Source organism: Aquarana catesbeiana, linkage group LG01, assembly GCF_042186555.1.
Source record: "Aquarana catesbeiana isolate 2022-GZ linkage group LG01, ASM4218655v1, whole genome shotgun sequence".
Lineage (NCBI taxonomy): Eukaryota > Metazoa > Chordata > Amphibia > Anura > Ranidae > Aquarana > Aquarana catesbeiana.
The window spans coordinates 780,392,407-780,411,304 of NC_133324.1; the positions used below are offsets into that span (position 1 = coordinate 780,392,407).

An 18,898-nucleotide genomic window follows, 5' to 3' on the forward strand; every position below is an offset into this window, starting at 1 on the left:
GGACACTTACCTGTCCAGCAAGCCCGCAATGTCGGCCCCCCCCGAGGTCGATCCGTTCATTGGACCGGCTGGCGGCACCTCCATCCTAACTAAGGGAAACAGGCAGTGGAGCCTTGCGGCTTCACCGCCAGTTTTCTACTGCACATGCGCGAGCGGCGCAGCGCTCTGTGAATTGCCCCATTGTTTCCTGGGACACACACATGTCCCAGAAGGCAATGGGGCTGCTCACCTTAGGAGGAGGAAACTCCGCGGAATAGGAAGAGGCAGATTAGGAAGACTGCCTAGCAACAGGGGTTTCAGGTAAGTTAAAAAAAAAAAAATTTCAATTTTTTTTTTTTTTTTATGAATTTTAATGCCATTTCCTTTTTTAGGGTGGACCTCCACTTTAATGAATTGTATAATTTGATTTATTTATTCACATTGGACATTGGTTCATCTAGTCCTACATATATAAACTTTATATGTTTTCACATTGTTGTATCATTTAGTGGTCACATCTAATAGGATATAGATATCTATATAATATAGATAAGGTACAAGTTACAGACACGGAGTATCACATTGGGATCTAGTATAATTTTGGTGGAGCAGTCACTTTCTATCATTAAGCTATAATATTTCATGTAGCTGTTATTTTGGTGAACAGTGATGTTACACACATATATTTTTTGTTTTTTATTAGTAGATAATGATGCCATCAATTCATTTTAATTTTAATCTTAATTAATAGCATCATGTAACCCACTTTTAGATTACTTACAAACAAATACTACTTAAAGTGGTATTAAAGTCTTGTTTTTTTTTTTTGTTTAAAAATAACCAACATGTTATACTTACCTTACCCAGGTCCTCTTCTTGGATCCCTCGCCGGCACTCCTGGCCCCTCCCTCCTGCCGAGTGCCCCCACAGAAAGCAGCTTGCTTTGGGAGCACCCGAACCAAGCCTCTGCTCTGTGTGTCCATTCAGACACAGAGATGTGGCCCAGCCCTGCCCCCTCTCTCTCCTCATTGGCTTACTGATTTTGATTGACAGCAGTAGAAGCCAATGGCACCCACTGCTGTCTCAGCCATCAAGGAGGGAGAGTCCCAGACAGCCAAGACTCTCGTGCAACATCGCTGGACCGAGATGGGGCTCAGGTAAGTATTAGGTGGGCTGGGAGGGGGGGGCTGCTGCACACAGTAGGTTTTTTTATCTTAATGCATAGAATGCATTAAAGTGGATGTAAACCCTCACATATACCCAGTGAAGTGAACAGCCTCAGATAATACACAGAGATTAAACAAATCTCTCTACTTAAATTTTACATGTATATCTGCAGTCTTCAGCTTTATATACTGTTTAGAAAGTTGAGATGCTGTTAAGAAGTTTTCTCTTCCTGTTCAACACTGATGTGAAGTCTGGGCATACAGCCAAGACAGCTGATTGGAGGAAAGGCACATACCCCCTCTCCTCATAAGTAGAGACTTTCAGAGCTGATCGTTGAATAGTTCAGAGCTCTGCGAATCTATTTAGAGCAGTGGTTCTCAATCTGGGGGTCGGGACCCCCGAGGGGGTCAAATGACGATTTGCCAGGGGTCACCAAATACTGAGCTGTTCCTGAAGCTTGCACCACTATCCCAGCCTTTTTGCGGCCACCCAGCAGGGCTGTCCCTGGAGCCCGCGGCCGTCCCCTCAGCCTCTTCCCAGTCGCTCTTTCAGTTCACGGCATGGGTGGGAGGCAGAAACTAGAGGTCGGCTGACTGGTGAGGAATGTGAAGTGGGAGGCTGGAGGAGACCCTATCTCCTGACTTCAGCATAGGTGTCACTGCTGCGAGACACCACAGGCTGGAGACACAGTGAAGCCGGAGACACAGTGAGTAACACTACCTGTGATTAGATTTGCCGTTAAAAGCCCCCACTACAGTTCTCAGATCAGCAGATGACCTTGTTAAAGAGCACCTAAGTTGGCTGATCAGAACTCCCCCCAGCACTGCCACTCATCCCACCCCTCACCAGCACTGCCACTCATCTCATTCCCCCCATCCCCCAAGGCGTAAGAGAAGTAATAAAAATAGAGAATACATGGAAGGGAGAGGAAAAGAGGGGGAGGAAAAGAAAAAGGGAGAGAACGAATAGGAAAAAGACAACTAGAGCGAGTGGGGGGGGGGACAAGAAATTAGGATAGACAGGGATAAAAGGGAAAGAAAGACAAACAAAGAGAAAGGGTGGTACACCCTAAAATCTACCATAAGGGGTTTTAATACTGTACAGGTGGAAGGGACTCAGGGAGCGCTAAATGTCTGTGGGTTAGGGGTGCAAATTACTTCTCTTGCCTTTGGTGCTGACAACCCACACTACGAAAATAATTTTACTGTTAGGGGTCCCCACAACTTGGGAAATTTTATCAAGGGGTCATGGTACTAGAAGGTTGAGAACCACACAAAACTCAGGCTGCTTTTATCATATGTGACGGAGAACTTGTCAGGAGTATTCAGGCTGATAACAGAAGAACAGAGCAGGAGACAACTACGGGATATAGTGCTTGGCAGAGAGATAAGAAAACACTGCAGATATATGTGCCTAAAATGTGCTTAAAAAATGCTGCTTTTACATTTTTTTTTCATCTGTTTTTTGGCATTTTTTTCTGCCTGTAAATGCACCTCTATGTTAGCTTGTGTGTCTATGCACAATATGCATATACAGGCATATTAGAAGAGGAGCATTTACAGGCTGAAAAAAAAAAAATATCACCAGCGCATTCAGGAGAGAAGCTTTTGAGCAAAAAAGATGCTAAATGTGCATAAACATGCCTAACTGCATCTAAACATGCTTAAAGGCTAGACGCGTTTAGCTCTTGAGCATTCATTTATTCCAATGGCCAAAATAAATGAACATTCTGGCCAAAGAAATTCATAAATGCTCAAATGCTTGATGTGACTAAACACGTGCAATACATGGGTTTAGGCTCTGTTTTTTAAGCTGTCTTTTCCTGCCAGGAGTGGACATTCAGAGGAAAAATTCAAACGCAAAGTGTGCATAAGGCCTTAAAATAATATACCAATTGGAATTATTTACTGTATTTGTTTTACTTTAAAGGCTTTCCACTCGCAATCTGTGCAGCAGATACTTGAGGTTACATTCTATTATAGAAGTTGGTGTCACACTAATCACACTAACCAGCAGGAACCATAATGATTTGTTCTTGATTATGTGTTCACTATGACAGCCAATCATGGTGATCACATTGGTTTGTTCAGCTACTGGTTCAGTTCTTACCACAAACAAGGCACACTGACAGCTTCAGACAGAAAACTACAGCTCCCTTTGTGCAATATATTTGACTAAAAAAAATCATTCATTCATTTGTTTAAAAAGTTCTAAAAATTATTAAAAACCGCTAAGTAATGTATTTATTTAAACAATTCCAGCTATTTGTCAGCTTACATTACAAAAAACATAAGCAAGACATTTATTAAAACATATTAACCGAGGTATACTGACACTAAATTTGGTGTGAGCATCTGGATTTCAATGACCTCTGGTCATAAACTGGTTTAGGAGAAATTCTAAGCAACAAGTGAAAGCAGAGAGCCATAGCACACAGTGGGGGTTATTTACTGACACCAAAGAGTGCAAAATCTGGTCTATCTTTGCATAGAAGCCAATCAGCTTCCAGGTTTTATTGCCAAAGCTTAATTAAACAAGCTGGAATTGGAAGCCCAATGGCTACCAAGCACAGCTGCATGGACTCTGAGTGCTCCAGTTTTAGTAAATCTACCCCATAGTCTGCTTCAAGGGGTCAGTAGAAAGATGGTAGTAGAGTATTGCCTGGTGCCTGTGCTGTGTTATGTCTTTGCTCTGCCTCATACCAAAAGTCCAAGCCAGGTGGAATCTGACCAGTAGCTGGGAGGAACATCTAACTACTGACATCAGCAGTTCTGTACATGACAGGCAGTGAAAATTGTAAAACACAGTAGAGATGCAGGGATTCACGGGGAAAGCACTAATAGTAGTTAGAACCATAAGAGATCGACACTCCCAGAAGAGCTGATTACTGAAGACTCTTCTGGAAGTGATTTCTATTTCTTTTATCAGTATTTGGCGGCATGAGCATTGAAAGTATATACAGATACTCCTCGTTTAACGACTTACCTGTTTAACGCCCACTCGGACTTTGCGACCAGCTCTCCTCACCCGAACAACGCGCTATACATCATTGTATTGTACAGTACAGTACAGAATTTTCGTTTGTGTTCTGTACTTATGCAAATTAAAACAACGTTATTGAGCTGGAGTTGTGTGTTTAGACCTTTTTTTCACAATATAGTGCAGTAGTTAAAAATGCTTAAAATATTGATTACTTGTGACTCCTCGTTTAACAACCAATTTGTTTAATGACCTGGTCATTGGAACGGAAGCTGGTGGTTAAGTGAGGAGTACCTGTACTATCTTTTTTACAGATAACCATTTCATTCACAGTTTGATTAAAGTCACAGCCATAAATTTTCTCTGGAATATACCTTTAAGTAATAATCTATATTGTGTAAACTATACAAAAAAGCTGTCTGGTCATTGATTTCTCATTCTGTTAACACTCATGTGCACACAAACATTTTTTCTGAGCTATATTTTTTAAAGATAAACATACCCATGCGCTCACACATCGGCCACAGGTTGTGATTTTGAAATCTCCATAGAGATCCTTAATGGCTCCGGTTGTGAAGAATCCTTCCACCATCAGTAAAATTCCATAGACAAAGAATGCAGCTGCTATGCCATAGATGACATATTTGAAGATATCAATCCTGAAAAGAAAAAGGAAGGGAACACTAGTTAGCTGAATAAAAGTAGTCCCTAAATCCGTCAAAATAAACAAGATGTCCAGGTCACTGAAACAACTCCACCAAACATCTGAAAATAAATGAATAAATAGCAAGGTTCCACTTGCTCTCAGGATGGAGTGAAACAGGTTTATTATGGGCAATGGTTTTAAAAGAAACTATAGCACTTCAGGGATGATAATGAGGAATCAGGTGCTAGAAGTACAAAGCAGTTCAGCAATAATTATCAGCCCAGGATATGAAATATGTGCCAACAAAAAATTGTTCCCATACAGAACCAATTATTGCTGAGCTGCTTTGTACCTCCACCTCCTAAATCCTCAGCTGCAGTATTTCAACAATGTATAGAATTGGAAAATTCCTACTTAGGCAATAGAGGTTATGTAGCAAAAGTGGTATATCTGAAAACCTAATAAGAAAAAAGATGGTGGAAAGCACCACTTAAACCAGATTATAAAAATCTAGAGTTAGTTAGCATACAATATTAGAAAAGTAATGAATAGGGTTAAAAAAACATTTTGAAGCCATGCACCCTAAACCAATATAATTATAAACAAAATTATACAAATTTAATACAAAATGAAAAATACAATTGGTACAAAGAGCAGCCCGTAGTAAGACCATAGGTCTAATAAGTGAAAAAGAAATAAATTGAATTTGATAAATTATATTTCCATACCACACTCATAAACCATATTGATATGTGCAAATAAATACAATATAAAGTCCATAAACCACCACTAGAACACATCTCTTTGCCATTCATGCGTATTTGACTACCTGTAATGGGTGTCATGTTGGTTTCGTGAGTAGGCTGTTTGCCCATTGATCGATGGAAGACGGCACTATATTTTTTCACAGGATTACTTCACTCTCATTTGATTCAAGATTTTTGGTGGTGGTTTATGGACTTTATATTGTATTTATTTGCACATGTCAATATGGTTTATGAGCGCGGTATGGAAATATAATTTATCATATTCAATATTAGAAAAGTGCTTCTTTATCCTGAATCTGAAGGTTCACTGACAATTCATGCTTTTTCACCACCACACAGCTGCATTACTTAGTACTCTGTGCTAGAAAACAACAGTAGGCCATGTTTACCCGGCCTTCAACTTGTAGCAGTATGTACACCATGCTTTTGTTAAGCATTTTTAAATCTTTTAGAATAGAATGCATTAAAGAGGAACTGTAGTCTGCTCACATAATTTGTAATAAAAATATCTTTGCCATTCTGAAGCTTCCCTCCAACCACTTTGCATATTATTTTATATATACTGTGATTCTGTACTTGCCAAATATGCTGCAGAAATCTCCCTCCACTGAGTCTGCTGCAATCATTTTAAATGTGGGCAGCTGAAGCTGCTGCCTGTTCACTTCCTGGATTTACACAGACACACAGAGGCACACCTCCAGCTCTGCAGCTTTCATTGTCCCTCTTATGACTCATCCCCCCCTCCCTTCCTGAGAGAGAGCTGTGTATGATGTCATAAGCCTAGGCTTTTTTCCAGACATGAAACAGGAAGTGGGCTGTATAAGGTATTTACTGGCAGAACAAAAATGTTTTACTATCCAAAGTTAAAACAACAAGGGCAGAAGATTTAATAGATGGAAAGATGAAAAAATGACCGAAGGTCCGCTTTAAGGTGAAAAAACGTCTGCCATTAGAACCACTTTAACTAACTTTGTTAAAGCATTTAACCACTGTATGCCAGACTGTTTCATCCTCTTTCAGTCAAGGCCATTTTTCAGTTTTCAGCGTTGTCATATAAAGTAATTTTAACACATTTTAAACACAGTTATTTCTCATACACAGAATAGTCATACTTGCAATTGAAACAAAACACATTCTGCTACTCCTCCCGAGTTTGGGGATACCACATCTGTGAGACTTTTTCAAAGCCTAGAGGCACAGAAGGGCCCAAAATCCAAGAAGCACCTTTGGGCTTTCACGAAGTATAAATTATGCATGTAATTTCAAAACTACCTATCATATTTCTTGAATCCCTGGAGTGCCAGGACAGGAGAAACACCTACAAAATGACCCCATTTTGGAAAGTAAACATTGCAAAACACATTTTACTACTTCTCCCAAGTATGGTGAGACCAAATTTGTGAGACTTTTTCACAGCCTAGCCACATAGAGGAGCCCAAAATTCAAGGAGCACCTTTAGGCTTTCTAGGAGCATAAATGGCTCCTAATAGCTAAAAAATCACTAAAATAGCATACATAAATCTAACTTCTTAATTATAAAATTATTTGTCACTGTGAATTGTGTAGTGGTGATCGGAGACACTGTGACTGGCTTCATTATGAGGGCTCATTCACATGTGAGGATGGGGGTGTTTAAACCTCATGGCTGAGCCGTGGTTTTAGTGTCCCCCAACCACTACCCCCTTTAGCTGTAGAGGCAGCCGACAGGGGTATACACATGACTTGGCAGCAATGCTTTACAGCTGTTGCAGAACTGATACCCACTGTCACTCTTGGTGGGCATGGTGCCCACCAATCGCAAACCCATTTAAGTGATCCAAGCACGGATCGCTCTTCAGACAGCACCTGACATGTGAACAAGGCCTTATGGTCACACTGGGACTGGTGTGGTGGTGACTCAAGACACTGTGACTGACTGCACTGGTCTGGTGGAATTGTACTGCTGTCACAGTGATCAGAGACAATTGCTGGCTGCACAGACATACAGTGATATCAGAGCAGCCAGCCATTTAACCTGGTCACCCCCACAGCAGTACAATGTCACCATAGTGATACTGTGGTTGCTGACTGTAGTAAGCAATCAGCTTTCTCTCACAGCTCACAAATTCTATGAGAGGGAATTGCTCAAAGGCTGGACCATTCAGCCTTTGTTTACAAGTGTGATTGCCATGACCAATTATTGCCTATCCTGGTATTTAGGGATATAACACACTATTGTGGGTTAGGTAGTCTCTGAGGAAGTTGGGATAACAACAAAACTGGTCAGACACTTTTTCTCTCCCATTTTCTCTCTCATTGATCCTGTGGTGGTTCTCTCTATATTCTCCTTTTATGGATAAACTTTTGCTTTTATACATGGAATGACGTTTCTTCAATTTGAAGTCTCATGAGAGTGAGTGAACTTTTATACTCTTTATGGTCATCAATTTAATGGGCTTCTAGCAATATGGGTGATAAGCCATGTATATGTGGCCTCAGTGGCCCCTGTAGTAATCTGGGTTTGGACATACCTTCATACTATAGAATGCAGGTTAAATCCACGTGGAGACCTGAGGATAATGTGAAAGCAATACACATGTGGTCTCAGTGGTCCCTATAGAAACTTATGTGTGGACATTCCTTCTTATAGGCTTACGTACAGGTAAAATTCAAAGATGGAAGTTTACTTCCTCTTTAAATACATTTATTATGAGTTAGTATACAGTATATATATTTATGCCTTAGGATGTATTTATGCATTTTTTTTCTATTGGAAGGAGTGTTTAGGGTACAGCTTGTTTTAATAGGTAAACCTATGATTTTAATATGTGTTTTGTGTCTTTAAAACTATTTTACAAATGAAAATGTTTGTTAACCACTTTAAGTCCAGATACTTTCACCCTCTTCCAGTTCAGACCACTTTTCAGATTTCAGCGCTGTCACTTTGAATGACAATTACTCAGTCATTTAATACTGTACTCAAATAAATTTTAGGTCATTTTTTGAGACAGATAGAGGTTTCTTTTGGTGGCATTTCATTTTATTTTTTTGCGATATAAGCGAAAAAATACCAAAAATTGTGGAAAAATGAACCTAATTTTTCTTAGCTTCTGTTATAACATTTTGCAAATAAATATTCATTCTTCATAAATGTATTCTGCTACATTTCTTTGATTAAAAAAAAACAAAACAAATAGGTGTAAATGATTTAGTCTGTGTGAAAGTTATAGAGTCTGCAAAACACGATATCTATAATTGAAAATTGATCAATCCTTATGTTTGGCCTTTCTCATTTCTTGAGGTCCTAAAATGTAAGGTCAGTACAAAACTTTTTGTAAAGTAGACAATCCGAGGTATTTAGTAGGAGGCATGGTGAGTTTTTTGGAAGTTGTATTTTTTTTTTTTCAAAAAACTCTTTGGAAAATTAAAGAACGATTAAAAAAAATAAAATTTGTTTTTTCACAAAGTTATCATTTTAACAAGTTAAATCACACACAGCATAGGCACACTTCTAATTACACCCCAAAACACATTCTGCTACTCCTCCTGATACCACATGTGTGGGACTTCCTCACAGCCTAGCCACATAGAGAGGCTAAAACCCATAAAGCACCTTTAGGCATACCAAGGGCATAAATTACGCATTAATGATTAATCAAATTATCTGACTACTTATCACATTTTTGAGGGCCCTGGAGCACCAGGACAATGGAAACACCCACAAAATGACCATGTTTTGGAAAGAATACACCCCGAAGAATCATAATGAGTCTTTTGAAAATATAATTTTTCTGTCACAAGTTTTTGGAAAATGTGGAATGAAAATGTGTTTTTTTACACAAAGCTGTCAATTAACCACTAAGCTACCGCCCACCGTCATATGACGGCGGGACGAGGCAGCTCTTGTTCTGGGCGGACGTCATATGACGCGATCGCCCTCCCGAGCCACTAGGGGGCGCACGCACCCGCTGCGTTGCTCGTGACCCAGTGCGCGTGCCCGGCGGCCGCGATGCCTGCCGGGCACCTGAGATTGCCGGGTAACAGAGCAGGACCATGGATCTGTGTATGTAAACACAGATCCACGTCCTGTCAGGGAGGAGAGGAGACCAATGGTGTGTCCCTTGTACATAGGGACACCAATCGGTCACCTCCCCCAGTCAGTCCCCTCCCCCCACAGTTAGAATGACCTCCCTAGGACACACATTAACCCCTTGATCACTCCCTAGTGTTAACCCCTTCCCTGCCAGTCACATTTACACAGTAATCAATGCATTTTCATAGCACGGATCGCTGTATAAATGTGAACGGTCCCAAAAATGTGTCAAAAGTGTCCGATATGTCCGCTGCAATATCGCAGTCACAATAAAAATCGCAGATCGCCGCCATTACTAGTAATAAATAAATAAATAAATAAAAATGCTATAAATCTATCCCCTATTTTGTAGACACTATAACTTTTGCGCAAACCAATCAATATACACTTATCGCGATTTTTTTTTTACCAAAAATATGTAGAAGAATACATATCAGCCTAAACTGAGGAAAAAATTTGTTAAAAAAAAAAAAATTGGATATTTATTATAGCAAAAAATAAAAAATATTGTGTTTTTTCAAAATTGTCACAGATGTGATCAACACAGATGTGATCAAATACCACCAAAAGAAAGTTCTATTTGTGGGGAAAAAATGATAAAAATTTAATTAGGGTGCAGTGTAACATGACCGCGCAATTGTCATTCAAAGTGTGACAGCGCTGAAAACTGAAAAATGGCTTGGGCAGGAAGGGGGTGAAAGTGCCCTGTATTGAGGTGGTTAATAAGATATTTATACTACACAACATAGGCATACTTAGAATTACACCTCAAAACACATTTTTACTACTTCTCTCAAGTATAGGGATACCACATGGGTGAGACTTTTTCACAGCCTAGCCACACAGAGAAACTCAAAATCCAAAGAGCACCTTAAGGCTTTCTAGGGGCATAAATTATGCATCTAATTTCCTGACTACTTATCACAGTTTTGGAGGCAATGGAGCACCTGGACAGTGGAAACAATTGGGGACACTGGCTCTGTTGACACCTGTATTGGTATGATGGTGATCAGGATGCTGGTATGGCAGTGATTAGGACGCTGGTAATGTGCTAATCAGGACACTGGTATGGCATATGGCAGTGATCAGGATGCTGGTATGAGGTATGGCAGAGATCAGGACACTGGTATGGCATATGCTAGTGATCAGGATGCTGGTATGGCATATAGTGGTAAACAGGATACTGGTATGAGGTATATCGGTGATTAGGACGCTGGTATGAAGTATGGTGGTGATTAAGACGCTGGTATGGGGTATGATGGTGACCAGGACACTGGTTTGGCATATGGCAGTGATCAGGATGCTGGTATGGTGGTGATCAGGATGCTGGTATGGTGTATGGCGGTCTGGTGTTACTTCAGTCAGGGACACTGGTTGGCGGCGATGGTCTGGTGACACTGACTGATGTAGCTAGTTATAAGTTACAGTGTTACTGGCAGCACTGGTGACACTGGGACAGGTGTAACAGATGACAGGGGGCTGACTGCACTGTTTATTTGCACTACACTGGGGGCAGTGATTAGTGACACTGTGGGGTGGCTGGCACTGGTGTCTGTGTGTGTAAATGCAGTGTGACATGCAGAGTACACTCACAGGCTGCTGTAAGGGTTCTCACTCCTCTCACAGTCAATCTCTGTGGGAGAAGAGATATCCTATGTTTACTTTCACTTTCAATGTTTACAATGGGATTGGACACAGCAATCATATGGTACAGGACCAATTTCATTGTTCCTTTACCTGGTCATGTGATCCGCTGTGCCCGAGCGACACCGCTATCCCAATGCTCCGGGTGCGTGCTCTGTGAACTGTGCACGAATCGCTGATTCCAAGCGACGTACAGGTACATCCATCCGCATCGAAACTGCTCCTCCCTGGCCATTTATATGCATTGGCCAGATGGGAAGCGGTTAAGCAGCTGGTGACATTTAGATAAAAACTTCTTCTGCATTGTGTTTTGGATGCAAGTCTGAAAAAAAAGAGATTAGTTTCTCCTTGCAATATAATTATACATGGTATGGGCTTTGACATCTGTTGACAGTGTTTGTTGTCAGGTTTACTAAAGCCTTTAAAGAAAGCTTTAGTTCCAGAAATGGGGATGTTAAATATGGATCATAAAGAGGTTGTAAACCTCAGCATAATGAGCTAGTATGCATTGCATACTAGCTCATTTTCAAATACTTACCTTACAACGATGCCCTGGATCGGCACCGACACACTGCTCACACAGCCGTCATGTTTCCCGGAGTTACTTCCGGTTTCGTGGACTTCATCGCTGTGATTGGCCGAAGCCGTGATTACGTCATTGCCACACATGTGCGCGGGTGCCATTGGTTACAGCACAGGCCCTGAAGAAAGGGCTCGAGCGGGCTGTTCCTTCAATTCGCATGCGCCTATGACATCGGCGGCAGCGTGTATAATAAATATTTCCTAAACGGTGCAAGTTTAGGAGATATTTACAGTACCTACAGGTAAGCCTTATTATAAGCTTACCTGTAGGTACAATTAAAGAGAAAGACTTTTGCTTCCTTTTCAATAGGTGTCATTCACATTGAGCTAATATGACAATTTGCCCATATTAGATCAATGATGGCACAAGCATCCCTGTCCCTTTGTGTATGTCAGCTATTGGGGATCACCCATCCGCAGCTCATTCGCCCAACAACAACAGGTAACTTCTGGGTTTATAGAAATTTAGGTTCAGACTGCACCCAAGCCTAAATTCAAACTCATCACTAGTGCTTTAAGCCTTCTAGCAGCTTGCTTAAAGTGACAGTCAATGCTCCCTTTAGTATATGTGCCTACCCTCCACATACTGCAGCTGAATGATGCTTTAAGGGCTTCAAAAAAGTTGACTAATGGCTTGAACTAAGATATGCAGAAGCTTGTCTTTTAGACTGTTCCTATAAAAGTTGAAGCCTACATGGACAAGTCCTTTTACTACCCTCTGTATGCCTGTGAAGAGGACTGAAAAAATCTCCTGTAAAGTTACTCTCACATTCATTATTACATTTTTTGGATGATTTAAGTGTTAGATTGGATCTGGGATTTCTTTTTCTTGTATATTAAAAGAAACACTTTAATTACAAAGTGATATATATTGCTCCTTTGCTGTGAATTTCATCACCTGAAGTGATTAATCAGTGAATTTATGTTGGAGACAAAACATGTGACAACTGTAGTTTTTGGTCAACAATAACAGAAAATAAGCTGTTTTTAGTCATTCCATTTTTTAAATATACCCTCTTAAATTAATGCTGTCTTGAAACCTCTTCAAGGGACCACACCTAAACTATGAATCATATTTTTAGTGAATGCGCATCTACGTCATCGATTATAGTACCATATTTGTCACCTGTTATTTTTGGATACAGACTGATTAGTTTATAATCTGGGTCTACAATCCCTGGGAAGCAAAAAACTCCATCATACAAGCGACTTTGTAAACACATTTTGTTATGGAGCCAATAATAGAGCAATGTAAATGCAAATAGTATGGTTGTATTAATCAGAAGTCCATAGACCAGTGATTAGAATGACAAATGGAACATAAAGCCAATATGTTGATCAGGTAATGTGCCAGTCACAATTTCCCACATTAATATAATAAAGACATTGATAACAATAATTCACATTATATCTTATTATCATCAACATCATTGTTATTTAGGTTTTAGTATAGTTGTATCAACTAGAGGCCACTGACACAAACAAAAAGCTGCATTTCACCAGAAAACCATTAAAGCAAAACTCCAGGAAAAATGAACCCCCACCCCCTCCCTTCCAAAAATCCCTACTACCCCTTTCAATCTGATCTGGGACTAAAAAGAAAAACCTCTCTAAACCCCCATTTTTACTTACCTAAAGCCACAGTCACATGATCAGCCAGCGCTGGGTCCTGAAGGGGTCCTTCTTCCAGGTATTCACATCACTGTCTGATGTGGACAATTCCCAATGGCCGGCCAGTGGAGGGGTCCTTTTAGGATCCAAAAGAGAGAAAATGTTGGACTAATGGGAATGAATGAGACCAGACAGCAAGAGGTTAACAAGTGGCACTGGATTAGTGGTCCTCGCAGGAGGAAACAACATCAGCAATGGACCTGGATGTAAGGGTATTAAACCCAAAACCAAAAAAGGATTATATTGCAGCTTACGAATCATTACACTGCATCAGTTTTCTTTTCTCTGGCTTATTCCCCCTCTGTTTTCCCCTGGTGATCTGGTCAGTAACACATCTTCCGTATTAGCGAGACACAACTCTGGATGAATGAATAGGAGGCACAACAGCATTGTCAGTCTGGGGGGAGGGGGGTGTTAAATGTTTGGCAGATATAGACACACAAAAAAATTGAAACCAAACTGATACAGGTGGAGTTGGGCTGTAAAAATATTAATGTTGATATCTGGGCAAAAGGCAGATTATGCATATATGCAGCAAACAGCTTACTCATAGGCATAATCTTGGAGGGAAGCCAGAACAGTAGGGGGAGTTGGCACCACACAGGGCGATTAGGGTGTGCCCAGGCACACCTATGGATGTATAATATGTAACACATCAACATTAAACAGTACTGTTTATCTTTTTACAACAGGTAGGCTCCTGTAAACTGTTTGGCTTATTTGACTTGTTACATTCCCCAAATCCATTGTGCTTGTTAAAGCCAGTGGAGTTTATTTATTAAAGCTGGAGAGTGCAAAATCAGGCTCACTTCAGCATAGAAACCAATCAGCTTGTTCAATTAAGCTTTGGCAATAAAATCTGAAAGCTGATTGGTTTCTATGCAGAAGTGAGTCTGATTTTGCATTCTCTTGCATTGCATTCTCCAGCTTTAGTAAATAAACCTTAGTATCTTAATTACCACCGTTACATTCACTAGCATAGCTAAAACTTGGAGATGCCACTATTGCAAACTAGACTGAACCCCCCCACATCTCCTCAGCTCCCCTCAGCAGCCCTACTTCACTGCTTCCCTCCCCATCCCCATTTACTGCATTATAAAGATAACATTTATTAATCCCCATACGTGCATAAAATGTATTTATTTATGCTTAAATTTAGCTAACAGAGAGAATACATTTAATTCCAGATAGTTAGATACCACCAGGCAAATGATTACTCCTAAATTTTTAAGTCAACAATTTTAATTTAGAGGGAACAGGGGGTAATCCCTGCTAGTAGATCCAAAGGGAGCAACATAGATTTATCCTAAACTGATTCTGAACCCTAGGAATTTGCCAAAATAAGATATAATATTCATTAGGGAAATTAGTGATTGATGTGTATAGCGAGGTGTCATCCGCATAGAGGCTCATTCTACCTTTGCAGCACCTGAATCCAACAATATTAGTAGCGTGCCTGACTGCTATTGCTAGAGGCCCCACTGCCAGAGCAAACAGCAGTGGACACAACGGACATCCCTGCCTTGTGCCTCGATGGAGGCTAAAGCCCTGTTAATTATTTTCCTAGCTTTAGGGGAAGAGTACAGTAACTGTATCCACTTAATGAAGAAAAGCCCTATGCCAAACGCTCGTATGGTCTTCCAGATAAAGAGCCACTGCACGCTGTCAAAAGCCTTGGTGACATCTAGTGTTAGCACAGCTCTTCCCCCCAAGTTTTCAGAAGATAACTGCGTATTGAGGAACAGCCTCCTAATATTTGTAGCTGTGGATCTAGCTGGGATAAACCCTGATTGGTCCCTAAGAATAAGTTTAGATATATATTTTGTAAGTCTGTTAGCTAGCTCCAGAGCTAGGATTTTCATGACTGCATTAAGAAGGGAGATGTGCCTATACGATTCAGGATATTGGGCGTCTTTGCCTGGCTTAGGAATTATTATTATAATTGCTTCCTTCACAGAATCAGGAAGAGATTCCTGGGAGAAGGCTGTCCTCAGCATTCTAACAATCCAGGTAGCAAAATTTAGCCATATTGTTTACATATTTCAGTAGGTTTGCGGAATCCACAGTTGCCTCAGTAAATCTTCATAAAATGTTTGGTTGCAGATAATACCTCGAAGGTGTCTCTATAGCACAGGAGAGTTTGTTCAGCTCTAACGCTATTCTTGAAGAGAGGGCCTTGAGAGATTAAGTGAGGTTGCCATTACTGAGCTCCTCTTTAGGAGTTCTAGTTCCCTGACTGCTATTCTGATACTTTCACATAGTTATCACATAGTTAGTAAGGTTGAATAAAGACACCAGTCCATCCAGTTCAACCTGAGTGAGTGTGTGTCTACAACCCTGACCATTGTCCCTAACCCTGTACATCGCACACTCACATCAGTCCCTACCCTCAATCCAAGGTCCCCATTCATATACCAGGGCCAATTTTGGACAGAAGCCAATTAACCTACCAGCATGTCTTTGGAGTGTGGGAGGAAACCGGAGCACCCGGAGGAAACCCACGCAGGCACAGGGAGAACATGCAAACTCCAGGCAGGTAGTGTCGTGGTTGGGATTCGAACCAGCGACCCTTTTTACTGCTAGGCGAGAGTGCTAACCACTACACCACTGTGCCGCCCACAGTGACTTCAATGTATTTTGAGTCACTGACCTGGAACAGTTATAGAGATAAGTAGTTCTTATCTGACATTCATCTACAACGTGCTTAAGTTTGTGACAAAACTATGCTGAATCCAGACACAAGTCAAGCACCTAGCAATTTAAGAAGGGGGCATGCAATGGCAGCACCCATACTTCTTTGATAAGCTAAGTCATATTAACTGTACTATTGTAAAGATCTGGATACCACTGTGAATAAAAAGCTTGGAAACTCCGGGTTAAATTAAAAGATTTTCTAAGAAAAATATATAGTCAAACGCAAAACCTGGGACAAGCCTATTCATGTTTCTTCACATTTTAACATACAGTTGCTATGAAAATTGGAAAGACCAAAATGATAGAAAAAAAGGATGGACACTTTTATTTAGTGTGTTAAATCCAAAGCTTGCAGCTGCACTAGATACTTTAATATAGAAATTAATACAGGTTACATTCACCTCACAAAAATTTGAATACAAATACAAAGGAGAATAAGACAAAAAAAAAAAAAACAAGAACAAAACAAATACAAAGTGACAATGTAGTATAGTTAAGCTTTTTGTTTCTTTCAGGAAGTCAGAATTATATTTGTGGCACTTGTCTGAAAATGTGTTTGTAACCTCCTTCCCTACTGAGCCTGAAGACAATTACCCTGACTACACTTCCCTCACAATGGGCTCAAGATTAAGGGCATACATCAGGGGTAGGCAACCCCGACACTGGTGCCACAAGTGGCACACAAAGCCTTTTTTGCCGACACTCGACTAACTCACCATCAGCAGAGCAGCGCAGGGAAGTGTCAGTGAGACACTAATGCATTCCAATTTCAGAATTTCCCACCCTGCACCTGCATTGAGGGGGTGGCACTCTGCCCCCACACATTGTAAAAGATGGGAAACATTGTTTGGTTCTCTAACTTTGCTGTAGCTGTGATTGTCAGCTTTTGTGATGGGGAAGAGATTGGGTGCAGTTCTGCTGGGGGGGCGGTCCCTGTTTCCAGGAGGAGGGCTGTCATTGGCCACTGCTTTGCTTCACTAACTACTGAACCCCTCCATTCTGTTTGCCTTTAAGCCACAGCCAGTATTCAGCGCAATGAAAATCACACCCAGCAGCAGAGCGCCGCACTTTTTCTCAGCTGCGGGGGCCCAACTTATGATCCTGCACACAGGCCCACTGCTTTCAGAAAATGCCCCTGACCTGAGCAAGCACGTGGGCTGTATGCGAGAGGCGGATCAGCAGGAAGAGTGTGCCAGGACAGGTAGATGTGTCTCATCTCTTCTTCCTTTCACCACTCTGCATTATATAGATGAGAAGAGGGAACAGCGGTGGGGAAATGGAGCAGGAGGGGTTCAGAGGTGGAACAGAAGAGCAGGAGGGTACAGCGGTGGGGCAGATGTGCAGGGAGGTACAGTGGTGGAAGAGATGAGAAAAGGGTTCAGCGGTGGGACCAATGAGCAGGGGGGTACAGTGATGGGCCAGATGAATAGGGGGGTTCAGTGTTGGGGCAGAAAAGCAGGGGGGTAGAGCAGTGGGGCAGATGTGAAAGGAGGTGTATTGGTGGGGCAGATGAGCAGGGGGTTATAGTGGTGGGGCAGGAGAGCAGGGGGAACAAAGGTGGGGCAGGAGAGCAGGGAGATACAGAGGTGAGACAGATGTGCAGGAGGAACATTGGTGGGGCAGATGAGAAAGCGGGTTACAGTGGTGCGGCAGGTGAGCAGATGGGTTCAGTGTTAAGAAAGATGAGAAGAGAATTCAGAAGTGAGACAGAAGTGCATGTGCATAGGGATACGTCGGTGGAGCAGATGTGTAGGGAGGTACAGTGGTGGGGCAGATGAGGAAAGGGGGTACATTGATGGGGCAGATGAGCAGGGGGAGCTACAGTGGTGGGACAGAAGAGCAAGGGGGTACAGTGGTGGGAGGGATGAGAAGGGGGTTCAGCAGTGGGACAGAAAAGCAGGGGGTAAAGTGATGGGACAGATGAGCAGGGGAGGTTCAGTGTTGGGCCAGATGAGAAGGGGGTTACAGTGGTGGGAAAGATGAGCAGGGGGGTTCAGTGTTGGGGCAGAGGAGAAAGGAAGTACATTGGTGGGACAGATGAGTAGGGGGTTACAGCAGTGGGGCAGAGGGGCAGGGGGGTACAGAGGTGGGGCAGATGTGCAGGAGGTACAGTGGTGTGGCAGATGAGAAAGGGGGTTACACTGGTGGGGCAGATGAGCAGATAAGTTCAGTGTTAGGACAGATGAGAAGATGGTTCAGCGGTGAGACAGAAGAGCATGGGGGTACAGCAGTGAAGCAGATGTGCAAGGAGGTACAGTGGTGGGGCAGATGAGAAAAGGGGAACATTGGTGGGGCAGATGAGCAGGGAGTTACAGTGGTCGTACAGTGGTGGGACAGAGGAGCAGGGTGGTACAGTGGTGGGACAGAAGCGCAGGGCGGTACAGTGGTGGGACAAATGAGCAGGGGGTTACAGTGGTGGGGCTGATGAGCAGGGGGATACAGTGGTGGGGCAGATGAGAAAGGGGTTACATTGGTGGGGCAGATGAGAAAAGGGGTACATTGGTGGGGTAGATGAGAAGGGTGGTACAGTGGTGCAGCAGATGAGCAGGGGGTTACAGTGGTGGGGCAGATGAGCAGGAGGTTACAGTGGTGGGGCAGATGTACAGGGTAGTACAGTGGTAGGGCAGATGTGCAGGGGGTTACAGTGGTGGTACAGATGTGCAGGGGGGTACAGTGGTGAAAAGGATTTGCAGGAGG

At 42.0% G+C, this 18,898-nt stretch overlaps 1 protein-coding gene across 2 annotated transcripts in view; it reads right to left on the minus strand.

Moving 5' to 3' along the window:
• Nucleotides 1-18,898, minus strand: part of GPM6A (glycoprotein M6A) — a 350,691-nt gene that overhangs the window by 38,831 nt on the left and 292,962 nt on the right. For both annotated transcript variants that reach the window (XM_073606557.1, XM_073606549.1), the window contains exon 3: nt 4,628-4,784. In XM_073606557.1, coding sequence (XP_073462658.1) covers nt 4,628-4,784 — 157 coding nt within the window. The remainder of the gene's footprint in view (nt 1-4,627; nt 4,785-18,898) is intronic.